The sequence below is a fragment of the Chamaea fasciata genome, unplaced genomic scaffold (genome assembly GCF_029207755.1).
Source record: "Chamaea fasciata isolate MVZ Bird 193981 ecotype frontalis unplaced genomic scaffold, bChaFas1.0.hap1 SCAF_21, whole genome shotgun sequence".
Lineage (NCBI taxonomy): Eukaryota > Metazoa > Chordata > Aves > Passeriformes > Sylviidae > Chamaea > Chamaea fasciata.
Window position 1 is genome coordinate 2,892,060 of NW_027094106.1, and position 26,711 is coordinate 2,918,770.

The 26,711-nt window shown below is 48.1% G+C and overlaps 2 protein-coding genes across 3 annotated transcripts; both read right to left on the reverse strand.

The window, feature by feature from the left end:
* Window positions 1-1,570: 1,570 nt before the first annotated feature.
* Window positions 1,571-16,662, reverse strand: RCC1L (RCC1 like). 2 transcript variants are annotated; one of them, XM_066202058.1, is made up of 11 exons: window positions 16,351-16,662; window positions 15,132-15,261; window positions 13,506-13,634; window positions 12,597-12,663; window positions 11,487-11,538; window positions 9,821-9,905; window positions 8,730-8,803; window positions 7,095-7,179; window positions 5,875-6,048; window positions 4,384-4,469; window positions 1,571-2,840 (listed from the first exon to the last, which is right to left on the reverse strand). In XM_066202058.1, the coding sequence occupies exons 1-11, from the start codon at window positions 16,615-16,617 to the stop codon at window positions 2,763-2,765; spliced, it is 1,227 nt and encodes a 408-aa protein (XP_066058155.1). In that variant the 5' UTR covers window positions 16,618-16,662; the 3' UTR covers window positions 1,571-2,762. The 2 variants fall into 2 exon arrangements, with proteins under 2 accessions (XP_066058155.1, XP_066058154.1); XM_066202057.1 differs by having other exon boundaries at window positions 8,622-8,803.
* A 1,056-nt stretch (window positions 16,663-17,718) lies between these two features.
* NCF1 (neutrophil cytosolic factor 1) lies at window positions 17,719-26,071 on the reverse strand. The gene is made up of 11 exons (XM_066201827.1): window positions 25,826-26,071; window positions 25,281-25,361; window positions 24,892-24,967; window positions 23,588-23,753; window positions 23,394-23,449; window positions 22,971-23,093; window positions 22,481-22,588; window positions 21,554-21,671; window positions 20,837-20,944; window positions 19,173-19,315; window positions 17,719-18,244 (listed from the first exon to the last, which is right to left on the reverse strand). Exons 1-11 carry the CDS (start codon window positions 25,895-25,897, stop codon window positions 18,126-18,128), a joined length of 1,170 nt encoding a protein of 389 aa, XP_066057924.1. The 5' UTR covers window positions 25,898-26,071; the 3' UTR covers window positions 17,719-18,125.
* Window positions 26,072-26,711: the final 640 nt, after the last annotated feature.

Consider the following 26,711-nt stretch of genomic DNA (forward strand, 5'->3'; position numbering starts at 1 on the left):
GTATATTTTGGGCTGTCTACTGTGGCACACTTTGAAGGACAAAATGATGCCAAGTCGCTTTGCGGTTCCCAATGGTACTGTGACCTGAAGCTACCCCAGCACAGCTGGGCTCCTGTATGGCCCTGGTCCTGCAGGAGCATAAGCCACACAGGTTGGGTCTGCCTTCAACAGACAGGGGTGTGGTGGGGAACAGGGTATTTTCATTGCCTGAGCCAGGACTGAGCCCAGCAGCAACAGAGGAGCAGCTCTTGAAGAACTGTATTTTAGAAAGGGGAAAAAACTGCTGGAACAGCAGCAGCCAAAAGGAGTCTAAATCTGTGACAGACAAATATGTAGATACAAAGGTCAGCAGAGGAGATGAAGAAGTAGGAAAGTCAGGAGTAGGGCGGAGCCTGGGAAGAAGGGAGAGGTGTGGGAAAGGCACTGTTAGAATTCTATTCAGACATACTAATTCCTCATCACCCTGCTGTTTTATTGGCAATAAAATAACTTCCCCAACACTGAGTCTGCTGTGCCCACGATGCTAACAGGTTCCCTGTCCTTGTTCCAACTCACCTTTTCCTTCAGATTTTCTCTCCCTGTCCTGTTGATGGGGGAGGGATGACAGAGCAGGTTGGAGGACACCTGGCTAAGGTCAAAATACTCCCTGCACGCAGTAACCAAAACATGAGTAAGTGCTGGGGCTTGCCAGCCTGCCCTCACTGCCACTAACCTTGCTCCCACCAAGCAACCTGCCTGAGAATGCCCACAACCCCTACAATGCAGGCACAATCACCCCCACTGCATTAAGCCATACAACACTTCTGTGTAGGGCTGAAGACCTCTTTGGCAACTCATTAACACAGAGAATTTGCAATTTGTTGTACAGCAAGAATGCGACACAAGGATTCAGCCCAGCCCCAAGGTGAACTGGTAAACAGCTGTGAATGAGAGCAGCTGAGAGCCCAGCACTAACCAGCCCACCCCAACAGCAATATCCATGAAGGGAATTGTTTGTAACATCTTTCTCACCACAGTTTTTGTATGTGTTTTCCATGGTTTAATGAGCCTCCTCAAGTTGAAAGGGCATACCTGTTCCCATAAGGCCAACAAGACATGCTGGGGCACCACAAGCTGTCCAAGCTGCATGTAGAATCAGGTATAAATTAAAGCCAACCAAATGGGAGTACACAGTGAAGGTCTGCCAGTTTCACAGTAGCTTTCTGTTCTGCCTCACCCACCCAGCAACACCTGTCACACAGGAACATCAACAACAACTCGAGAAGTGTCTCTTTCCATGTACTTTGGTTCACCTTTCCTATATTTTATACAAATCCTTCAGAACTTAATTAATCAAGGTAAAGTTTACACACCGAGTTTCAGCACAGAATTTCATCTAATGTGGTGTCCCATGGGGCCATGGATGCAGTCCCTGACTATAACACTATCACTCCCGCAGGTATGAAGCTGGCTCAGCTGACAGAAGTGGTTTTCTGTCACATAACTGTGAACCAAAGTGCTGCGGCTCAAATGCCGATCCAATCAACGCATGAGCAGATCACGCTCAAGAATATTCCTGTTAGTACTGATAAAAGATTTTATAATCACTTTATTGAAAACCTACTAGCTTGGATTCCACCAAAATAGCTGGCACACTTGAGTATCCCACACAGAGAGAAATGCCTGATGTTTGGAGCGTTTCACAGGAGACAGTTTCCCACACTTGCCTGTGAGTTTGTGTAAGTGCCTGCTACAGATACACACAGCTGTTGCATCCCATCTCTATCAGCTTCCTGCCGAAATACTAAGGAATGAAGCTCTGCCTCTTACCCATTAAGACTCCTTCCCCTGTTAGGCAATCCTGAAATCCCCAGCTAATTGCAACTGACAGACACTGTACCCCTGAAAACAGAATGTAGGGAATCCAAAAAAAAATCAAAGGCAGTGATGTGTGATCAGCACAGAGACAAAGGCACCTGAGGGGCAGCGAGCACTGCTCACATCCATGCCTGAGCACTGATTCTGCAGGCAGCTGATCAGGGGCTTTGTTTCCAGCCTCCCCCAATAAGCTACACTGGCTTCTGTCACCATCCATCTGTCCTCCTGCAGCACACAGAGCCTGCTGTCTTGTTTAACAGCACTTACCCCTGCAAACAGGTTCTCACTCTTTGAATGTGTCCAGTCTTTAGTACTAACACAGAAAGCCTTCAACAGCCCAGAGACACATCACTGCCTCCAGGCAAGGGCTGTGCATCCAGTTTCTGCACAAGACAACAGCCTGGGCACAGTGCAGCTGAGGATGGCCACCCAGGACAGCTGTGCTGGGCTTCAAGACCTAGCATGACCTCTCTTCCACATAAGAGTAATAAAAAACACCCAGCTTTTCCCTTGAGAAATAGCTTGGCTCTGCCCAACACTGACACTCCAGAGCTGGTGACAGGAAATGTCCATATATATCCATGTCCTGTGCTGTAGAATTCATCCCATGCCAGTCTTCCTTAAGGGAGATGCTCTTCATCTTCAGGCACAGAGGAGCTCACCAGCTTGGGGCTGGGCCTCAGGTTCTCTGGGAGCTCATCATGAAGGAGCCAGAGCACTCCTTGCATTTCCACACTCCTCAGGGAACGTGCTTCCTTCCTGCAGCCAGGCCAGAGCACATCAGTGATGCAGCCAGACACTGCTATGGCCGTCTCTGCTCACAGTCACTTGGTTTCATAAAATGAGTTTTCCTGTCCAAGAAGTTGATCACCTCCCTGGTGCAGTGCTGACACCCAGCAGTATCTCTAGGTAAAAGACCTGACCATGCTCACCATGTGATCAACTCCACAGGCCACATCCACCACCTCACCGGGCACCGTCACCTGGATGAAACACAGCACAGTGGGTTATTTATCAAGCTGGTACTTTGCACCTGGTAATTTCCTATTTCTCATCCTCCTGCTGCTCAATATGCCAGCTAGTTTCACAGGGATTGGTACCAATGCAAGTGCCAACTTGAAAGCACAGAAAGAGCAAGATTCAGCACCAGGCAGGCTTTGTGCACTGAGCTGTGAAATACTCCTCTTTTTCCATCAGAGAGGCACATAAAGGTTTGGAAGGAGAAAGAAGAGCAGGCTCACTACCAGACAGTCAGGAGAATGTAGCCTCAGCCCATCTGTTCTGCAGCAGAAGCAGCATGACTGAACAGAGCATAATCTAGACATTAGGAAGAGGATCTGCCCAAGCACCACAGGGATTTGCCTCTTCTTTCATCAGCAAGAACTGGAAAAAGGCAAAGGCTCAACTCAGCCTAAGGCAGTGTGTGCTTTGATGCTGAGACCAGCTCCTCACTCCTGAAGCTTTTTCACTTAAAACTGACTGCAAACTTGAGGAAAGCAGAGTCTAAAAAAGCAAGTTTTTCCTTAGAGCCAAGAGAAAGGACAGCAGCTGGTTCTAGGGCAGGCAGTGATAGACAAGGATCGTGGCACATAGCCACAGTTCTGTCAGACAGGAGCTGGCTGTCTGAAAGAGCATAACCCCCAATGTCCACAGCTGGGGAAGTGAATTCAGAAATTCCACTCAGCCATAGCAGTGTGATTTTAGGCAAATGTTCCAGAGCTGGTCTGGTTTTGTTCATTTTAAACAAAGAAGACAGCATACTACAGAAACACATTTACTGCAAGTTCAGACACACAGACAGGGACTCCAGGGTGGTCCAACAGATTGACTCCCTCAACTCCTACTTGGCCTTCATGGAGGTCAGCAGCATCTGTTAGGCTGAGTGCTGAACTCCAGAACCAAAGACTCTTCTCCATCCACTGAGCCTGGCTCTCAGGACATCTGGGAGGAAGCAGAGGAACTGGAAGCACTGTGAAGCAGCTATGAATACAGCTGAGTAAGGACCTCCTGCTGTAACCTGACAGTCAGTCCAGCGACCCACCACCACAGGTGGGGTGGGAAGGAAGCCCACCACTATGTAGACTGTAGCCACTACAGACCAAAATGTTCACCTAATTTAGGTGAGTAATGATTTGGACAGATGACCAACACTGATGGTTTTCTTTGCAGCACATACAAATAAAAATGCAGGTTAGAAGGGGAAGGAAGGGGCAGTAAGGGCAGCAAGCAGATGATGGTGGACAGGAAGAAGATGAGAACTGTTCAGATGTGGTGGCACAGCACCAGATGCTGTTTTAGGATTTGAAATCATTACTGGCATAGCAGACTAAAAGGTTTACTGAATACCTCCATTCCCAAGCAGGCTACATAAGGACCTCTGGAAAACAAAGCACTTTACAGTCATCTTAGGCTTCCACTCCTTTCAGAATTACTCAACAAAACCACACAGCAAACGATGGTCCTTGCAGTCAGGATAACAAAAACTAGCCAAAGAATACACTCATGGCCTTAAACCACCATCCTTACTCTCCATGGGAAATACTGGTCTTCCATTCTTCCAGTTCCAAGGCACCCTCTTAGATTCTTCCCCCACACAAACAGTTCTCCTCGGTCTATACAGGAGAAAAAAAATAGAAAAGAACAGAGTCATTAAAAAGGAAGAATTCTATTTGTGATGCTGGCAGTAGTGGCTACAGTGTTTCTGGGAGTATACAGGGTTGTACAAGCAGTATGACAGCTACCAGATTTACTTCAAGGTACAATAAATGTACTTGCATTTGGAGAAAATTATGTCCAATGAGCAGTACAAGAAACAAGTCCTGTACACGAGTTTTGTTTCTCCCTCTTATACACCACCTGCTTTGGAATTTTATTAGAAGGAAGAATGCAGCAGCAGAAATTCCAGGGAATCATTTGTGAAGTGAGTAAGTTGTGCTGAAAGTTAGACAACTGCAGTTGATCTTTATCAGCTATCACCAGAGCAAATCCAGTAAGCAAGGCAGTGAGATCTGTCCCAAGCGATCACCTGGAGACTGCTTATTTGACTGTCTGAAAGAAGTGACCTTCTAATGACAGCTAGGGAAAAGCAAAAATTTGTGTTCAACAGAGTTGAAGTTTTGAGCTCCTCAGGAAAACACAGATCTCAGAAGTGTTTGGATCAGGTGCACAGCAGAAATAACCAAAACACAATCTATAACCTAAGTACAATTTAATCAGAACACTGTTTAAATTGTGTTCTGATTGAATTGTACTTAGGTTATAAGTACAATTTAATTCTTTCTGAATACCAAGGGGAGCCCACTTACAAGCACCCTGCAACCAAACTGACAGTGTCACACACACCTCTTGTTCCAAAGGACTCAGCCCTGGCATTTTTTCCTGCTGACAGCTGGATCTCTGAACTGCCGCCTGATCTTTAAGGCTGGGAACCCACACAGCCTGCATAGAGCACAGTAAGCTTTGCAATTATCATAACCTTTGCATATTAAATGCTTGGGTCTGCCCACCTCAGGCTGCTAACTCAGTTGGCCAGAAATGCCAACGAACTCAGATATCTAGCTTCATTTAGACTAAATTTTAGTTTGTTCATTTATCACATGAATTTTCTAAACTGCTGAAGTGCAGCAGACTGACTCATTCTACACAGGAAAATGAAAAGAAAAATCTTTTCCATTTCCTGCATGAGAAAAGTTTTTTGTGTTAAGACAAAAAACACTTTCTTAATTAAAACATAAGTTAGCACAAAATCTATGCCAGGAACCATGCTGACACCTGTAAATGTGCTGCCTCACTCCCTGCTGCTGCATTCCAGCGTGCCTTCAGTTTCAAGAAAGATGAGTGCACTTTTTGGGCTGTGGGGTTTTTCTTGTTTTGGTTTGGTTTTTTTGGTGGGTTTTTTTTTTTTTTTTGTTTGGGGGGTTTTTGTTTGTTTGTTTGTTGGGGTTTTTTTTCTTTTTTTCTCTTCTGCCAATAACACAGCAACATGACCTCTCCATGACAGTGGGATGAGAAACTTACTTGTAAGTGCTGCAAACTGGCTGAGTCCACAGCGAACATGAGCAACACGGGTGTCTGGACTGAAGTCTGACCAGCCAAAAAGGCTGGGTGGGATCATCTCTGGCACTGCTGTCTCTATTAGGTTTGGTCCTTTCCCAAGAATTCCATATCCCCAGACAAAAACATTTCCTTCTTCTGTAGTACAATAAGAACACATTCGGTAAGAAAGTCTGTGCTTGTGAAATTCATGCCACAACCAAGAGTTAATCAGAACCAAAGGGATATTTTCCTTTCTTCCAGCTCAGTCTAACACTTTTTGATTATTTAAAATCTACAAGTAATGCATTCCCATCCATATGCCTCAGTCTTTTCCTAAGCTATGCAAGCAAATCAACCTCCTAGGCAAAACTTTCACGGGGAAAGAATGCCAATACAAGAGTGAGCTGGATAAAATACTTCATCTTACTGACTGATGGGACAGAGGCTGAGAGTTTATTATCATGGCTTTCCTCTTTGATGCATGCCCAAACCAGCAGCTGGATGTCACTCTGACTGGCATTCTGCCTTAAGCTGGGTGCCTGGGAAAGGCAACAGTTGGACAGCATAAGAAAGGGTAAGTTTCCACGTCAGCTAGCTCTGCTCCCTTCATATTAGAAGCTCAAATGTCTGGTCATCACAATACTCCCATTATAAATATGAGCACCTTCCTTGAGATAATCCTTCTAGAAAGTAATACAACCCCCTCCCTCATTCCTTCATGCAGCAACCCTCCAGCTATGCTCCCCAGCCACTGAGAGCCCAAACAACAGTCACGAAGGACCTGCTGCAGTTTCACCGTTCTCAGAACTCTCTTCTTTCCATCCTAGTTCATGATTTATAAACATGTCAGATTCATATGGAGTCTGAAGGGTTCTACTTTCCCTCAAGTATTGCCTTGTTTCCTCCCTGTATAGCCCATACTCAGTATGACCAGCAAAAGAGATCAGAAGAGCAAACAGCTGCCGTGCCCTTGCTCTAGTCTGCAGAAGCACTCACAACAGCACACACTGGAAGCAATGCTCTGCACTGGTGAAAACAACTCCCCCAGTACATGCTTAAATCAGGCTTCTCAGCCTCCCAGCTTTCCTCAGAACATCCAGTATTTCCTCGTTTCCAGAAAACAAGACACTTGTTTCATAATGTTACAATCCACCTACTGTGCAGCCTTGCAACAAAGTGAATGTTTCTAGAAGTGAACTCACCTGTTAGCGCAACATTGCCAGTCCCTCCACAGGCAGCCTCCTTTACCTTCCCAATCTTGAATGGCAAATGCCTGGGCACATTCACCTGTACAAGATCGCAGAAGAGTTGTTTAGAGACAAGGTAAACTGCAAACTACTAGACATACATTTTAACTTGTTCTCTAGTTCTGGTTAGAGCGTACATACATTGGATTCCTGATACAACCTTTATTGCCTGTATAATAAAATGAGTGCAAGTCCCAAAATTAAAAAAAAAAACCAAACAAAAAAACCCCCCAAAAAACTACATGAAATTCATTAAGGTGAGGACAGGGTGGAAAAAGTTACCTACTAGAAAGCTTACATGCATGGCAACAAGGCTGAGAATGACTAATAACTCCTTATCCCTGGCTTTTAAAGTCAGACACAATGGGGAAGTCAATAGGTGAGCATGGCTTCAAGTCTTCACACTGCATTAAGACCACTAAGATTCAGTCTGCAGCGGCATTTTTGAACACACTAGGGAAAAATTACCTAAAGAAAATCCCACTTATTTGATACAGTCCAAAACAACATACATACACAGCTTGACATTTGTAAAGAGCAATCTTTGATTTCATAGCTCTGCCATTCTACACTTTGGACTGCATCTATATTTTAGCCAAGGCTCTCCTTTTTGGCAAACGTGCCATTCATCCACTTCAGATGCCACAGACCTCCCCTGCGCACCCAGCCCAGAGAACTGCCACCCTGCATAACCTGATCCTTGTCGTCAGGCCTCATGGATCTCAGCATTTAGCCCTACATTAAGGTTACACCAGGAGAGGCATAGGAAACAAAGCCTTCTAAAATCCTGCTAAAGCTCTTCTAATACAATTGTCTGCTCTTAGCCTTTTGCCAAGAGTAGCTTGAGTATTGATTAATTTCCTGACTCGGTTTCCTAATGTAGCTGTAACATGAGACCAACTGCTTAATACAATGCCTAGTGTGAAGTCAGCACCCTACCAACGTCCTGTGTAAGTTTGCTCAAAAAAACCTTTTATCTGTCAGACACTGGAATTTGGTTAGGACTCAGTTATAAACCCACTAAGGATGTCCATAAAAAGTTCACCAGCATACAGGTTGACTGGAAGGGACTTCCAAGGATCATCTGGATCGGCACCATGCTCAAAGCAGCATCACTTGAAATCTTAGATTAGCCAGCCAAAAAACTAATTACTGTACTGAAATTAGCAAAAGCACTTGAGCTGGGTCTCAGTTTGGTGCAAAGTCCATAGGATGGAGAAAGAAGAATATGGAGTTCTTAGACTAACAAACTGGGATGAGGTGACACAAACCTTTGCTTACCAAAAAAAGGAAATATACTGCCTGCTAAAGATACACAAACATGTCAGAGAGGTTGGTTTTGTAAACTTACGTAAAAGCAGCCTGCTAGCAGTATGTAGCTGCTGTCAAAAGAACCCAAAACAGGGAGAAACATGTAATTTTTAACTCTGTGCACAGCAGCTGAACTGAAACACATACAGACACACCCTCAGGTCAACTGACCTGTGTGGTTTCTGTGACAGATGCCAACTGCAAGTATTCTGAATTTCCCCAGCCAAAGACATCTCCTTCATCTGAGACAGCCAGACAACAGTCCCCATAGGAAGAGACCTGGATAATGTTCACTCCAGCAATGTCACCATGCAGTTTAGTAGGAACACTGGTGATGTTATAGTGTCCAAGACCTGAAAGAAAAAAAAGTAGAGATTATGAAGAATTTTTTCCAGACACTTTTAATGCCTGCATAGGACCGTTTTTTTCATGCTTTAACAAAATCACCCTTCCTCTGAAATAAATCTTTCTGTCCTTACTGCTTAATTACCAGCTGAAACAGACAAGCAGCGACAAACACTTCCACTAGCCAAAGCCGCCTCTCTGGAACACACAACAATTTAATACAATCACACCCTGAAGAGTCTCACATCTCTTGTCTGCATGGACGAAAGTGTTTGAAAACAATACCCAGGCCAGGCAGATATCCCAACAGAGATGAAATTTCAAAAACTGGCTGCATCTGTCTTCTGCAAGGAGAGCCACGAGCGACAGCACACTGCAACCAGTGAGACAACAGCAGGGGAAATGGCAAAGGAGGCTGGGAAGCAAATACTTAACATGACAAATTGCTGTCTGGAAAAGAGACCAGAATGTAGATGACAGAAAGCTGGGCTACGCTATATTGGCACAGAAGAATCACGGGAATATCTCAGCTTTGGGAGCAGCAAAACAAACAAAGCAGGAATGACTGTGAGGAGGAAGTTCTCTGCAGCAAAAGCCACCACAAAAAGGGGCTGCCCAAGGATTTAGCCCATGCGAAAACATGCAACAGCTACCAAAGGACTCGTCAGTTCAAAAGAGCAGAACAGAGCCCAAAGCAAGAACCAGGAAGGCAAAGTCACCACCAAAATGAAGAGCAAAGCTGCCCATGTCACTTCCACACCCCCTTAGAAGCTTTAAACAGCAGATACACTCTCCTCTGACAGCATGCTTGGACTACCAGGGAGGCACCTCAAAGGTCCTCAAAAATGAACTGCATTGTCTCCGTTTGGTTACACAAGAGTACCGAAAACATATCTCACAACTGGGAACATTAGCAGCCCCTTTCTGTCCACACATTTATGACAAGTACACATCACAACTTCTCAATTAGGACAGCTTGCTATATTCATCAATGCCCTGAAAAGCAAGCTGAGCTGAGTTCCTACCTGTTTGTCCATCAGCTCCCCATCCACATGCATAGACTGTACCCTTCTTGGTTCTAAACAGACTGTGGTCCTGCCCACACACAACCTGCACACAAACAAGAAGTCAGAGCTAGTCAGGAAAGGTCACATGTTCAGACTTGATTTAGTGAAGCATTACTGACAGATAAACTGAGCAATGAACCTCTCTGACATCCATCAGTTCAGATTTTGACCTTTCTCTCCTGATCACAAGGCTCTAAAGAAAGGGAAGGCCAAGAACCACAAGATACAACACAGGAAACAGCAGAATTTTCTTTATGGAAAGTGATGCTGCAGTTGATTTATTCTAAGATCCAAAACAAGGAAAGAAAGCTGGATTCAGCAGTACAACACAATAAAACAGCAAAGAGTAAATATGAGCTCTCCCTTCACATGATGCTAAGCAAATGATTCTTGATGCCAGCTGTGAATTCTGCTATGTATTCAAACTGCTGTGAATTCTTTGCCACGTAAGCGCTTTAGGCACACAGCTGTTCTCAAATGTCTATTTATGTTGAACTAACCATCATGTCTGCCACAGGCTTGGCATGAATTAAAGCCAAGGAAAAAGCCATTCAAAAGCAGACATTAAAAATGAAACGAAGATTAAAGGCATTTAATCAAAGGTTAAGAGAGTGAGTACCAATGCTAAGCACAAAACTGCTGCTATCAAAGCATAAAAAGGTACCACGTAATCAACCCCCTGAATAAAACCATTAAAAGTCCAAACAGAAGTTTTACAAGCCCAATTCAGAACAGTTTTAGCATGAACCACAGCAGTCTCATCAGGTGGGTGTAAATGAATGACCCTTCCTTGGAACAGGAGCAATGTTTGCCCACAGAGTGCGGCTACAGGGGCACAGACACACCAACAAACTGCTCCTGTGCCCGGGAATACTGCAGCCATGGCAGGTGCTTCAGCTGCCCTGCAGTCCCTTGCTCTCCCAGGAACCTGATCTAGAGAAATGCTGGCTAGTCTAAGTGCATGGTTTCACAATTCATTTTTGAAAAGACAAAGATAAAATTTAAAACTCCTAAGCAATAAAAAAGTGACAAAAGGGAATAAGAAATCACGACAGGAAGAAAGTAGTGGACTGATAGCCCAGAAGCAGACACAGTACTCAGTGTGGCTGAGTAGAAAAGAAGAATCATCTCCCTGACCTGCAGGTAATACTCCTCCTAATGCAGCCCAGGGTATCATTAGTCTTTTCTATAGCAAGGCACATTGCTGGGTCATGGTCAACCTGGTGTAGCCTAGGGCCTTTTCTCCACAGCTGCCTCCCAGGCACCCCTAGCCCATGGCGGTGTCTGAAATTGTTCTTCACCAGCAACAGGACCTGGCCATTTCCAGTGCTGAACTTGGTGAGGTTCATGTAGGCCTATTTCTCCAGCCTCTGGATGGCAGCACCACCCTCTGGCTTATCAGTCACTTCTCAGAGTTTTACATCACCTGCTATCTGCTGAGGGAACACTCTCTGATCCAGACCACAAGTGAAAATGTAAACAGGATTGGACCCTAGACTCCTGGGGTACCACAGTTGTTATTGGTTTCAGCTCAGCTTTGAGCCAATGACTATCACCCCCTGAGCTTGGCTCTTCAGACGGTTTCCAATCCATTTTCAGGAATGAGTTCAGATGATCCTCTTACCTGGACAACTCTGCTGTCAAACTCCTTCAGCTGATGAATGAGATGGCTTCCACTGGACACCAAACAACCACCAAGAAGAGAAAAGGCAATACAGAGGATTTCAGAAGACTGCAACTGAAAAACACAAAGGTAAACCTGCCTCTACTGAAAGCCACTTTATTTGCACAAGTAGAGAAATTTGCTTGCATGTTGTTTCACCGCAAAATACCTGCATGGAGAAGGAACAGAATTCTACATTCTCTTATTTAAGAACTGTCTCTTTTTAAATATAAGCTCTTGTGATAATTTGGGGTAAGAGCAACCCTAAAAGACAGTCCCCAGTCTAAAATGAGCAGAGACACTACATAATACTGCAGTACCCATATAAACACCACACTAGAGATAAACCAGATATCCCAGAGCACAGTGTAGTGCTAACATCCCTGACATTTTTTCACAATATCAGGAATTATGAACAATCCAGTGACTGACTTCCAGTATCAAGACTAACAAAAGCTACCTAATTACAGCTATTTTTTCAGACTTTACAGACCCAGTGTTGTGGATCATGGACAGAGCAATGAACAAGATCTTTTTTGGTCCTACTAGGGAATCAGAAACTCAGCATATTCCCACTATTCACTTACTCCATCATACAGAGCCCTTTGAGCATATGCTTTGGTGCAACCCACAAAAAACCCAATGAAGGAAAAGCACTACAGACTGAGAGGCAGTTACAGAGACTAAACAAGAGGATGCCTCTTTCCTAATTAAAAGGCACTTGTAACATCCTCAGGAACAGCACGTGTACTCTGAACAGCTAAAGGGAGAAAGTCCAACTACTAACACCAACTACCTCAAGCAATTTATGAAGGTTGGGTTCTCTCACTGTGCCCTGCAAGAACTGTCCCATGCTGACATTCTTTTGTCCCTTGTGAATGTGGTCAGCAGAGTGCTAGTGCCCAGCCTGGATTAAAAGCCAGCAGCACAAAATCCAGTTATCAGACTCCTTAATCTTAAATGGCATGCTTATACTACCAGACCTTTTCCACCTTCAGGCTTTTCTGCAGGTTTGTTTGCATGCAACTATGTTTCCAACATTAAGAAAGTTCAGGATCTCTGAAGTCTCACCTGTAAATTTCATCTTCAACAACCTTCCGGCCACACTGTCCGTAAGAATTGTTTCCCATTGTGAAAACTGAAAAACAGTGATAAAACACACTAGTTTTATTACAACCCAATGTCCTGAAAGCCTCTTTTCAGGTCTACAAAATATTTTCAGGCAGTTAAGTCTGAAAGGTGGAGCACAGCAATGTAAAAATTGGCATAAGCTTTTTTCAAAGTCCACTTGAATTAAAGTGACTGAATCCATTTTCACCAAACACCCTGCAGTATTGTTGCAGGCACAGCAGCAGTACCTGGAGCCCACTGTCTGTCACAGCTGGGAATTGCCTAGTTCATCCTGCCATTGTCAAAGAGACTCAGAAATAGATCAGCACTCCCACAGGAGTGGGAATCAATGGACCAAGCAGCTCACCCACTAAGAAGCTGCACTGGATCACCTGGTGCAGCACTGAAGCCACTGTACCAGGGAGTTCCCAGAGATGTGGAGAGACAATGCACAAACAGGATCTGCTCTATAAAGGACTATTAATTAATTAATTGTTTTTTATAGACATAGCACTCTGGGATTTCAAGGGGAAGTTACACAGGAGTACTGGCACAGCCACATAAATCTGTGTTCAAAAACACATCTGAGTGAACAAGACAAACAGGCCGCACTCAGCCAGGCCTGGGGCTAGAGACACAAACCTTGTACTAAAAGGCTCCCAACACATTTACAACTTGAGCTAAGTGAACTCAGGGCTTTCCCTTGCAGAAACAATCCCACAAAGGCCAACAGCTGCCTGCATCCCCTTTACAGTGCAAACAGCCCACCTGGGATATAGTTCTAAAGGACAGAAGACCATTTTTTTCAAGCTTTTAGTAAAAGCATAGCTGGGCACCCCTTTGACATCACCAGTACCAGCAACACTGTACCTCCTTCACTATCTGTCAGGACCAGGGAATGGGCTCTCCCACAGGACACTTGCAAGACTCGAGTTTGCTGTGGCTTCTCCAGTGGTAATGGAATTGGAGATGGTTCCAAGACATATTCATAGCTCTTAGCTTAAGGAAGAGAGAACAATTTTAAGTCAGTAGCTTCCACAAAGTAAATTTAACACATATTTGCTGATCCTGTTGCACATTAACACACTTCTGCTTTGTTATAAAAGCAGATACATTTTAGAAAGCCAAGATACTAACCAAAGAGGTTGACAGGGATTTATCACAGAGACAGGGAGAAGGTAAAAGCTGTGGAGATAGCTGAAGCCGATAATCACTGTCCAAACAAAAGTCCACCTCTAGTCCATAACTAGAGGGTGAATGTTATTAAGGCTTCAGGTGGCAGAACTGTGAAACTGAGGCTTTCACCCACATAACATAAACACACCCACATGTTCAACCACTTTGGTGAATACAGCTGGATTACTAGCGCTTAATATGCACAACCATTCTGTGCAACTGGGGATATAGCAAACAAGGTACAGGAGCAACAATCAGAAAGATATATCAGGAAAGGTGAACAAAAAATTCTTAGGGCTTCATATTTAAAGAAAAGTAGATTACAGGCACTTTCAGAAATAAGGAATGAAAGAAAGACTAGTTAGGTTAGGTCCATAGGGAATAAGACATCTAACATTTATGAAAAATGACATGGTGCACTCTATAAAGATTTAGCAACTTGAAGAACATGTAATCAATTACAGTCAACTGGGGGGTTGGGGAGAAGAACAGCAAACCATAAATCAATACCAGGGAAAAGGTTAAGGGGAGATAAAAAGCCTTGATATCAAAGTCACTGTAATAAGTGAAATCAAATCCCAGGGGACCCAAAGCAATACTGCACACAGGCAGCAGTGCTTTACTGGTTCTCCCTGCCTTCAACAAAAAACAAAACAAAAAACAACACCTAAAATTTAAAAAAAAAAAATTTAAAATCTACACATGGTGTTTTTCCTGTCTTTGGTGGTAGGTGGCAATGTTCTGCACAGAAATCGTCTTCTTAAATAAGTTTGAGAGCCTGGTGTAAGACAAAATGACTGAAAGACATGTTTCTCCTTCAAAATGCAATTTGCTATTAAAATAATTTTAAAAGATCCCCTACAGCTTCACAAAAATCCCATGGATTGTATTAAAAAAAACCTCTAACTGGGGAGGGAAGGAGGACTAAAGGACTTTCGTTTTTACGCGCAAAGGCAACAGAAGCAAGCAAACTGTCCTGCTAAAATGATTTTATTAACTACACTGTGCCCACTATCAAACTATAAATTCAAAGCCACACATTAAGCAACATCACACTTTGCAGAATAAACAGCTGCATTCCTGTCCAGATGAAACTAATTAAGTGCAGTGTACAGAACAGAGGTACATGCTGACCAATGACAAAGCACACAAAAACACAGATAAATTTCAGAAACAGACCTGTTTAGAAAATAAAGCACAGCCTGGGACTGCATCAAAGCCTCCTGATGTTTTCTCAGGGCTCCAAATACATGAAGATTCCTGTACCACAAGCATACTGCAGTGTCACCCTGCAAGTCTTTAAAACATTTAAATCCTTACTTTGATCTCTTCTGCTTCTCTGGAATCCAAGCTGGGAATCCTTGTTGAGCCCCATGCCCCAGACTTTGGTGATGTCTCTGGTATTGGAAGCCAGCAGCGTGAATCCATAACCACAGGCAGCAGATGATATCTTTGGAGACAGACAAAACCCACACCATTCAGTTAGAAGCTGTAGCTTAGAAAAGCAAGTTTCACTCCATGTTCACCAGCATTCATCCTTCATTAAGCCACATCACATGCAGCCCAAACTCAGGGCACGCATGGTGTTGCAAAAATTATCAGAAAGATTCTTCTGTGATAAGCAGAATGGTGAAAACTCAGGTCCAAAAGCAGGGGGGGGGGAAAAAAGCAGAAGGGGGGGGGGGGGGGAAGGAAAAAAAAAAAACCAAACTAACAAACAACCAAACCAAAACAAAGAAAGATACAGAGATACTAAGAGAATAAGATGTTTTACTCCTCTTGACAAAATAAGCCCGGCATTAAGAGCCACATGAGGAGCAGCTGTGGTCACTTGGTTCGTTCGGCCTGGAGAAAGGGAGACTCGGGTCAGATCTCACTGAGCTCTGCAGAGAGGCAGCTCCGACCTCTGCTGTGGGAGCAGGGACAGGACGCGAGGGAACCGCTGGAGCTGTGCCAGAGGAGGTTTAGGGTGGATATCAGGAAAAGGTTCTTCCCCCAGAGGGTGGCCGGGCACTGACCAGGCTCGCAGGGAACGGTCAGGGCATCAAGGAGCGTTCGGACAACTCTCTCCGGTGCAGGGCGGGATTGCTGGGCTGTCCTGCACAGGGCCAGGAGCTGCACTCCATCATCCTTCTGAGTCCCTTCCAACTCAAGACACTCTATGAAACTCTGACTTTCTCTGCACTAGACAGCAGAGCACGAGTGAAGCATGTAGACTAAAGAATAACGTGATTTTCAGCACAAGCTTCCCATCTGTCAGGTGGGAGCAGCCACGGCGCCACTTGGAAGAGGCCCATTTTATGAGGCAAACGCCCTTCACAACCCAGCTCTCTAATGCCTCTGACAAAACTACAAATACGTATTTTCTAAACTACATGGCGCTGCAGTTAGAACAGTAATCAACCCAAGCAATACCACTGTATCAGTGATAAAAACCACTGAATCCCGGCAAAGCCTTTAAACCCGGTTCAGTACCGCCGATCTCGGCTGTGCCAAGCCCTGACCAGGCTCCGGGGGAGACACACCGGCCCCGCCGCACCTTCTCCTCTGTCTCCAGGCGGTACGGCGTGGGCTGGATGCGCCGCGGCTTCTTCCAGCCCGCGTCCGGCTTCACGAAGCTGGGGACGCCCAGGGCGCCCGAGTAGCTGAAGCCCCACACGAACACGCGGTCCTTGCGTTTGGCCGCCTTCCCCGCGTACTGGAACACCGGGGCGGCCTCCTCGGCCTCCCGCAGCTGGCGGGTGCTCGGCGGCCCCGCCGCCACGGCCAAGCCCCTGCGGAGCAGCCGCCGCGCCGCCCCGGCCATGGCTCCCCTCAGGCCACGGCTCCCCTCAGGCCGCCGCCATCTTGGCTCGCGCGCACGCGGGCCCGCGCAGCGTGACCGGCCCTGCGCGCACGCGCTGCCCTTAAAGGGGCCGCGCCCGGCTCTGAGGGGGGTCCGCGCCCGCCCGGGACCAGAGCTGCGGCTGAATCTACAGCCAGACCTGGAAAACTCAAAGCCGCCCAAACTCAAATCTAAACCTACACCCAGACCTAGACCTCAATCTAAAAACACCCCCAGAGCCGAATGTGGACTTAGACCCAGACCCAAACAAAGATCAAAACTGAAACTCAGGCCCAAACCGACACGGAGAGCCATCCCGAACCCAAACGGAGATCGTACCCAAACCCAGCGCAGCCATGACAGGGCTGGCTGTGGTGGTGACCGAATGCAGCCGTCCCACCACTCTCCGTGCGAGAGGCAGGCCTGTCTCAACACCGAGACCTCGCTTTCCCCTCGAGGGAGCCAAGAAGCCACTTTCCAGGAGGAAACTGCTGAGCTTCCATCCCCCCCAAATAAATCTCCTCACGGCAGGAGACCCTTACCCAATATCCACCCGGGAGGAACACCCTTCCTGCCGCCATGCCCACACTGCTCCTCAGGGTCTATCAAGTGTAATACACGGTATAAAATAAATCCGTGCTTAAGAATTAAAGTTTCCAGGAACTATGCAGTCCCTGTCAGCGACAGGGGAGAAAACCAATTTGCAATAGGAGGGAGGGTGGCATCGAACAGAGATGAGCCTCCTGCAGGGACGGGCCCGATCATCACCCCATATGTATCTATCAGAAGCAAATCTGCGTTGTCGAGGGCGTGCATCCCAATACCTGATCCCCGTAAAACGAATCAAGCATTCATCCCTTCCCAAAAAACTTTCCGACAGACCGGCAGCAAAATAAGAAACTGCACGAATATGCTAGAAAAGCAAGAGAGACAAAAGAATGAGCAAACCCCTGTCCAGCCGAAAAACTGTATAAAAACGGACCCTGCGAAGGCAGAATTCGTGAACTGAGGGAGGTTCATGGCGACAGAGACCGAATCTAAAGTTCACCCAGTGTCAGCCCCAGGCTTGGCACTGTTTTGCTTGTAGCTTTCTCAAAACTTACACTTCAATTTTTCAATAAATTCTTTTTATTGATTAAATTGGCTGATCATTTCTTACATAGGTGTCTCTCTTTTATTGATGAAAACCACAAAAATAATTCAAAATACAAAGAGGTAATGGAAGGGCATCTAGAGATGAGGACTTTTGGTGCTTATAAAGAGCTGGTAGAGCAGGGCTGGTCCCTCCTCAAAGTGCTGTCAGGACACCTTGGGCTGGCTGTGATGGAGGATGAGGATGGGCACTGGGCTGAGCTGATATGGCCAGCAGCCTCCCTGGCCTGTGGTGGCTGCCAGAACCACCTGGATCCCTGGTTTGGCTCCAAGCCCCAGCTGCACAGGAGCTGGAGGAGATGAAGCTTTGAGTGGCTGGATGTGGGCTCACAGGATCCTCACAGGATCTTCCTCCATGTGCTCTCAGTGCAGCGATTCAGGATGAGGTCTTTGCTGGGACGGGGAGGAACAGCAGGTTGAGCCTTGGGCTTGTTGTCCTCTGGCTCATTTTTCTCAACTGCAAGTAAAAAAGATGCACAGATGGGCCAAAGCTCTGCACCACACACCACCCTCATGAACATTCAGCAGCTTCCTACACAATGGCCACCAAAGCTCCTGCCTCTCCTCCTGTCCTGCTGCATGTAGTGGTCTTTCCTGTAGGTCATGGTGTCAGGATGAGCCCACCAGTGCCCAGCTGGGAACTGCACTCAGGGGAAGCCTGTCTTTGGGTCTGCATGAGGTCTGCCCATCTTTTGCTCTGGGAAGGTCATGGATACTGCATGGGGACTACCAGATCTGAAGGGTATACCTCAATGTCTACCTCTCTCCTTCTTCATGAAGAGATGCTTTTTACAGGGGCCTGAACTGGTAGGACAAGGGGGAGTGGCTTCACACTGTCAGAGGCCAGGGTTAGATTAAATATTAGGAAAAAATTCTTTCCTGTGAAAGTAGTGAGGCACAGGTTGCCCAAAGAAACTGTGGCTCCCCTGTGCTAGGAAGTGCTCAAGACTAGGTTGGATGAGGCTTGGAGCAACCTGATCAAGTGGAAGCTTGGAACGAATTGGTCTTTAAGGTTCCTTCCTACCAAAACCCAATTCTATAATTCTGTGATTCTTCAAGCAACACCTCCTTCTGGGGGCTCTGCTGACAGCTAACATACATGGTGATTGCAATGGTAATGGCAGCATGGGGAGGTTAGGTGCACAAAGGAAAGCACAGGTCCCAAATGTGGGCTTACCTCCTTCCAGGACCATATTCTGCTCTATCTGACCTATGGCCAGGGGTAAGAAAACTCATGGAAAGAAACACCTCCCTGCACAGACTTTCTCCATGGGAAAAGGACAGATGGGCATGGTGTGACCTCAGTGAGCCATCGTGCTCCAGCTGGCAGCACTGGTGGGGGACACGGGTCATGCCTGCAGGATTCCAGCTCCATGGAGACTTACTGATGACATCGGCCTTGTTCTGGGCATTTCCCCGCATGTTCCGCTGGTTCTGGATGTACTTCCTGCTGTTCCTTCTATAGGTCTCCTGGCTGATTTTCTTCCGGCCCTGCCTGTGGATGCTCTTCGCATTTCGGATGGTGGATCTGCAAGGATTGAGAAACAAAACTTTCAGTTTTCATGCTGGCAGCTCTCACACCACACACTTCTTTCCCCACACTTCCTCCTCTGCTTCACGCAAACCTCAATTTCTGCTTTTGGGTTTTGCCTGGTGGATGCCAGCCCTTGAGGGCAGCCATCAGTGAGACACAATCTTCGATATATGCAGAGGCAGCTGGATGGTGCTTTGCAAGCCAACACTGAAGGGTGAGCCCTGAGCACAAGTGTGGAAAGTAATGATAGGGATTGGTGAGGAAGATTGGGCATAAGGCTGGAAGGACAAGATGGGCATGAGGTTCATCCAAAAAAGCCCCAGAAGTGATCTCTAACTCTTTGATGAATGAACATACAGCACCTATCCTGGGCACAAAATTGAGGTCCCTGGTGTGCAGCTTGGCATGGCTCCCCGATGCTCAAGGGTCAGATACAGGGGAATGGAGTATGGGGCACGTGTCAATGTGCACGTGGATGTGCAATGTTGAACCCACAAGAGAGAAACTACTGAGAGAAGTGACAGTCTGAGCAGCACAGGGCTGCTACAGGGGAGCCCTCAGCACTGGGGACTGTCCTCAGGCAGGCAGGCAGACAGAGGCCCCTGCCTTGTCTTCAGTATCGTGCCAGGAGTGAGGTGGCTCCTGATATCCACCCCATGGCATCATCCCCCTGCTCTTCTCAAAGAAATGTGCCTCTGCCTTCAGCCCCTTCCTGGTCTGAGCACATAGCCCATATCACAGCAGAGCTCTTGCTCAAAACAGCAGGTCACCAGCTTCAAAGCTGGGCCTGGCTGCCAGTGCCACAGAGGCAGCAGTCACACTGGCAGGGGGACAAGCCACTGTCCTTGGAACAGGCCACTTCATCTCCCCCAAGGCTACCAGCAAACATCACTGTGCGCAAATAAGTGGATCTGGACCATTTTACACTCTCACATTCAATCCATGCTTCAGCAAAACTGGATTTGGAGAGATTTTATAGCAGGCCTGAGGTGTCATCTTGCAGAAAAAAGAGATAGCAGCAAGTTCTGCCCTTTTTAGACATTCTCTTTGCATTGGAATTCATGAGTTATTATTGCTTTTTATCTTTTTAATCCAAATAAAATCCCTTGCATTAGCTGAAATCCTCCCATTAGATTAGGCCACTTGGCAGCTCCATTTAGTCAAATCTCTCCTCGTCTCTGAAAGATTCAGGGCACACACTTAGGAAGTAAGAAAATGGCCAATTTTAAACAAGATTAGCCCAGAAAAGAAACTTTGCAGGAGCACAAGGAGAAATACATCTGATGGGAGGACCTGTTGGAGCTCTGCATCAGCAATGCTGGGATGCCTGTGGTAGTTGCGGTGCACGGAGCTGGTGGGAGGACAGCCCTGGTGTGTGCCCTGCTTATATTTCTCCAGGCAGTTCCTCACTGACAGGGCAAGCAGGTGACCCCACAACATCCTGTCTGGTTTAATTTCATCTCTCTCAAGGAAGAGGGAGATGTTCTTCTGCCCTCTACACAGAGCTTCTCCTACCTCCGTGGAGGAGCACCCCGGTTCCTCAGCTCACTCTTCATAGAGGTGTTCACCTCCCCGGCTTTCTGCAGGTACATGGAGGGATAATAACCTGTGGTTTCATCCTTCCTGCAGTGCAACACAAAAAAACATCACTCACAGTTGTGGCTCTGCAACCACCTCCTCAGTCCAGGAGAGAGATTTGATCATTCTTGTGGGTGGTTACAGAGTCCCAGAATGGATTGGTTAGAAGGGACCTTAAAGGATTTAATTCCACCCCCTGCCACAGGACACCTTCCCCTAGAATAGGTTATTCTAAGCCCCGTCCAACCTGGCCTTGAACTCTTCCAACTCAGGACATTCCATGAGTCATGGTTCATGCCTGTCCCCCACTGATGCCATGTGGGTTACCTCTCATGTTCCTTGCAGCTGGGATGAAAGTTGAGGTTTTGCAAAGCAAAATGTGCCACAACAATTAGAGGCAAAATAACAGATATGGTTGGGGTTTTTTCCATCTGCCTCCTTCTTGGGTATTTCTGAAGCCCTCAGCAGAGGAATCTGCAGCTGCAATGTTTAATATTTTTTGCAAAGAACAGACTGTGAGAAGCAGCCCTGCAAAAGGAAGTGCTGGGCGGTGGCACCAAAGACGCCATGGCTTTCCCTGGTGTGGAGAACCATGGATGCTCCCTTCCCTCTGCCTGAGTGCTGCTCGCCTGACCTGGTCATGGCATGTCTCACCTGACGACCCACCAGCCATCAAGGAGCTTGTGGATGACTTCAATGGTATCACCCTCCTTGAGGGTCAGCTCATCCTCTTCCACAGCAGTGTAGCTTTTCTGGACCACGTACGCTTCACCTACACACAAAATGGGGATGGTGGATCGTGTGCTGACACCTCAGGGGTGGGGGCCCAACCTCCCCAGCCACTGAGAAGAGGAGGCACCAGAGCATTAGGAGGCACCCTACATTTTAGGCAAGACTCAGGGTGCTTCATGTTTGGATCCAGATTTCCCCCAGTCTTGTCACTGCCCATGGCTCATCCTGGCCCCTTCACCATCTCTCCAGAAGAAAGCTTTTGTGTGCAAGCAGAGGAAGGACACCTATCTCTGCTCAAAAGTGTGTTCAGAATTCGGGTGGTGAAATAAGGCAGGAGGAAGCGTTGTGCTAATAGAGCCTGTTCCAGAGTTGTGAAACCCACAAAGCTGAAGCCTGTTGACCAATTGGCACAAGTCTGCAGGATCCTCCCTCTGCTCCACGTGATAAAGCCCTGCTGTCACGGCAGGGCAATGCAGAGGGCAGGGAGCAGGGCCAGGCCCTGGTGAGGACAGCACAGAGGCGAAGCACTGTGAACACCTGTGCCTGATTTGGATGCTGCACCATGCTGTTCTGCTAACCCAGCACCTCAGCCTTCACCCAGCCAGCTCAGCATGGCCACTGGGTAAAGATCAGCCTAAACACAAATCTAATGCTGAGTTGCAGGTCATGGGAAGCTCCCACGGCTGACACTGAGGCACCAAGTCATGAGATTTATCCCTCCTGGCAGTTCCTACAGCAGCATCTCCCTGCTCAGTGTGAATTGCCCAGCTTTGCAGTGAGCCATCTCAGTGGAGAGTTGCAGTGGGCTGTGCTCTGACACACACACAAACACACCCCCCAACATTTTACCTGCATAGTTGGGCTCCTGCTCTTCAGACTCATCGGGACCATCCATTGGCTCCAGATAGGCAGCAGGTACCCAGCCTCGTTTATTCTTCAACTGACAAAACCACCAGCCTGCAAAGAAAGCAGCCATGGGCAAGAGCAGAGAGTGTTGTGGGGACTGGCACCATGTCTGTCCTGGCCAGGGCAGGTGCAGGCATCTCCTTGTGCTAGACAAAGGGACAGTGCTGTGGCCAGTCTCTGTTGACACGGAGTAACCAGAGAACCTGATCAGTTCATCCTGTTCCTGCTGGGCAGGAAGCCCCTCACAGACAGAGGCCTGGCCAGGATGTTGCACAGTTTTCTAGAACTGCCCCTCACCCTTCAGCCTTCCCTGCCATAACTAGCTGACATGCTGTGTTTGGACACAAGATGCAAGGGCAGTACTCATTCCTGCTGAAATTGTGGCAGGGAGTGGGCTGGCCCTCAGGGGCTCTCCAGGGGGATGGACACATACCGTTCTCACTCTTCTCCACAACATCCACCATGTCCCCAGCTTTGAGAGCCATCTCAGATGTGGAGCTCTTCTCGTAGTCAGCAATGGCTCGGTACGTTTGCAGCACAATGGGGCCCGTGATGTCTGCGTGAGAGAAGTGATGGATGTTCCCCCTCCAGCCCCCGACCCAGAAACACTCTATTTCAGGGAGGCCAAAAGCAGCCCCAGGACAACCCAAAGTGCCCTCCCAGCCTCTTTCAGCCCCAGCTAGATTTCAGGACAATGATTAGATTTCTGGACAAGGATTTGGCTTCCCCACAGCTGCAGCTCTGGCACAGCAACCATGCTCTTGGTGAGGGTATCTGCCATGGTATGACAACCTCTCTCCCCAGCCAGCTTCAATGCTGCTGAGGCAGCCACTTGCAGCCCTCTGGAACCTCTTACCAGTGGGGTTTTTCTTGGAATCCTTCAGCAGGAGGAAGACCTCAGGCTTCTTGATCCTAGACAGGTCAGAGCAAAGGCAACTCAGTGCCAACCAGCCCTATCCATCAGCAGCGACACCCTCCCTGCAGGCTACTGCCAGCATCCAAGGCCAGGAATGCAGGATCTCCCTCCAAATAGCAGGCAGCTGGACTCACTGGCTGTCTGTGACAGGGTTCATGTCGTCATGGCGGACTTTGAAGAAGTTGACCACATGCAGGCACCGGGAGATCTTGTGGGGCAGGTTGACCAGAGCGTAGCAGTACTCGGCCAGTGTGCCCTGCCTGTTCTCAGTTGAGCGCTGCCCATCAAACCACTTTGGGGCTGGGGGAGAGGAAAAAGGGCTCAGAAAAAGCAGACAGAATGCCTTGGTTTTAATACTTTCCCAAGCACGCTGAATCATTAATTTTGCCCTGCAAACAAGTGGGTATGGCCCCGAGGTGCTACATGGCTGCATTTTGCCAATAAGGTGAAGTTTTGTGAGAGCACAGTTCATGCAAGCCCAGAAATGATCCTGTTTGACCCTATTTCAGTTTTAGGGTAAGCCCAACGGCTGGGCCACAAATACAGCAGATGCACTGGGGCACCAGGAGGGGCTCAGGGGAGCAGGCTGCAGTCAGAGGAGATGTGCTTATCCTGCTATCCCACTGGTTTTGGTGTTCTTACTGCTGGCAATCCCGACCCCAAGCAGTGTTGAACTGCTTTTGTGTGGTCAGTGGCCCTCCATGACTCCCCTGCAGTCTGACACCTGTCTGGCCCCCAGTGCTCTCAGTTCCCCAAGTGGAATAAGGGTGCTTTGAACGGCCCCAGCATGGTGGTGTTGGTCCAGCTGCAATGGAGCCCCCCAGACTGGCACCCGCACTGTTGCACAGTGCAGGCTCACTCCTCCCCCAGAGATGTTAACCACAACTGCAGTTCTTTTTCAGACTCCTTTCTGTCTCCTTTAAAGCAGGAAATTAAATAAAATGGGGAAATTTTCTGACAGACACCTTGCTTGAAGACAAAGCATCAGCTGTTTGGATCAGGAGTTCATTCTCTGTCATCGAGGACATATTGCACTATTTCCTCTTACTAAGTGTGTTACCATAAGGGCATTAAGCCAACACCAGCGATGGTGGCATCAAAAGAGGGCTCAGCGCAGCTCCACTCAGTTCATCCTCCCCAAAGCCAGACCCTTTACATCACCCAGGGGTCACAGGGGTCACAGCTCAATCTTCTGGAAGTTCCTCTAGGGTGCCCAGCCTTCAGAGAGGAAGGAAAGGGTCTGCAGGGCTGCTGAGTGTTGGGAAGAACCACTGCCACTGCTCAGATCTTTCTGGGGTTTTGATTTCAAGCCTGGTGCACAGCAAATACTGCACCACGCCCCTGTCTGGGAGGCAGCCAGCACAGCTCAACCCACCAGGGAATTTCCCAGCTAGCTGCAATTTCTGTTCACCCCCCAGCCACGGTGCTTGCCCCTCACCTGGCAAGTGCGGGATGATCCGGTTCTCTATGTTGATGTCCCCGGATTCAATGGGGAACATTTCCTTCAGCGCTTTCTGCAGAGCAGAGCCAGGCACAACAGTGAGGACGGCACCAGGGGAACACTGTGACACCCACTCCTCTGCCCCTAGCTTGACTCCTTTCCCAGTGCTCGCCCTGCTGCCACTAACATGTGTTGGCTGGGTCCCACACCTCGGCTCTCTGTGCCCAGGGACACAGAGCCAATGGTTCCCACCTTCAAGGGGCAAAAGAGATTGAAGGACCGGACCCAGGAGCCTCTTTTGAACCACGTTTGCTTTGAGGCAATTTCAGATGGCATTCACCCTCCTTTTTCCCCACCCCAAGCCCGTGTGTCCCAGGAGGACTCACATGAAACTCATATATCTCAGTAAAGCGGCGGTAGACGACCTTTTCGGTGAGGTCATTCCACTTCACCAGGAACATGTAGACCTGAGGAGCAAAGCAGAGGCTGCAGTTCTGCAGGCAAGTGGGACCCACATCCCATTGTGCCTGGGGAGCCCTGTGGATGGTCCAGTTTCAGTTAAAATTGAATGTTTTCCTTCCACCACACCAATGCAAGTAGTTCTGCCTTGCCAGCAAATAAACTGGGCATTAGGGGAGCTTGGAATGGACGGAGAGGGGACAGAAACATGCAGGTGGGTGGTAAACAAAGAGGAAACAGCCCTTTCCAAGACTGCAATGTAACCCAGGGCGTGCAAAGGAGGTGCCCGAAATCTTGTGTGTTCAGGACATTTTAGTCTCTGGCTGCCACCAGCTCATGTTATCAGCCATGATCCCCTTACAAGAAAGCATTTAGGCTCTCCGTCACATTTATCTAAGGAAATTTGTTGGCCAAGCTTTTTACCCTGGCCAGTCCTCAGTCCTCACAGGCCAGAATGCTGCTGAGTACTCACATAGTGCTGGCTGGGGAAAAACCTTTTCTCGTAGCCCAGCAGCTCGATGTGCCGGATGAAGGCGTCCCCCATTGCTGCTCCTGCCGGCAGTGCTCCACTCCTGCTCCTGCTCCTGCTCCTGCTCCTGCTCCTGCTCCTGCTCCTGCTCCTGCTCCTGCTCCTGCTCCTGCCTGTCTGGGTGCCGTCCCCTCCCCTCTGCCCTCGCACAGCTCTGCTTCGCCTTAAAGCCCCGGGGAAGCGGAACTCTCGCTGCAATCGCACCCGTAACTGTTTACCCGCTGTGGTTTGTACCGAGTCGGTGTTTCCCGTGGCAAGTTCCCGGCCCGGCCCCTTTAGTGGCTCCAGGACTGAGGAGGAGATGAGCCGGGAGGCCTTGGGGTTAACCTGGAGGGACCTCTGGAACCAGAGGACAGTGAAGGGTGAGGGCTGGCTGCCCTGATATCCAAAGGACTCTCCTGACTGCTGCCCCGTGATGGCACAGGGTGCTGCTGCAGAGGGTCAAGGACAGGTGCCAGAGGTGCCTTTACCCTCTCTATCAGAGCTGGAGCGGCTGAATGAAGCATGTAACGCACTCCCTGAGCCCCAGGAACGGCAGCACTGTCTTCTGTGGGCTGGGAACGGCAGGCGGGGAATGTGAGGCACAGCACAGCCAGGATGGGGCAGCCACGGGCTCAGTGTGCAGTGTCCTCCCCTTGCGTCACCATTTCCTTTCAGTCACTTCCCCAAAATCTGCCACCGAAAGGTTCCTTGGAGGTCTCCGAGGACCTGAGACAGTCCCAGCTCTGCTCGCCACCTTGCCTGAGCACCGGGCTGAGTGGGAGAGGACCTCAGGCATGGGGAAACCCCCGAGTGGGCTGGAGACAGAGCCCTGTGTCCTGCTGGGAGA

Bases quoted from the DNA above. Each gene is read 5' to 3' on its own strand.
- RCC1L (XM_066202057.1), bottom strand. From the start codon at position 16,617: ATGGCCGGGGCGGCGCGGCGGCTGCTCCGCAGGGGCTTGGCCGTGGCG. The intron at 15,262-16,350 runs GTGCGGCGGGGC...CTGTCTCCAAAG, and splicing joins GCCTGGAGACAGAGGAGAAG to ATATCATCTGCTGCCTGTGG. The intron at 11,539-12,596 runs GTGAGACTTCAG...TTTGGTGTCCAG, and splicing joins GTTGAAGATGAAATTTACAG to TGGAAGCCATCTCATTCATC.
- NCF1 (XM_066201827.1), bottom strand. From the start codon at position 25,897: ATGGGGGACGCCTTCATCCGGCACATCGAGCTGCTGGGCTACGAGAAA. The intron at 24,968-25,280 runs GTGAGTCCTCCT...TCTGCTCTGCAG, and splicing joins CTGAGATATATGAGTTTCAT to AAAGCGCTGAAGGAAATGTT. The intron at 23,450-23,587 runs GTGAGTCCAGCT...TGACCTGTCTAG, and splicing joins AACCCTGTCACAGACAGCCA to GATCAAGAAGCCTGAGGTCT.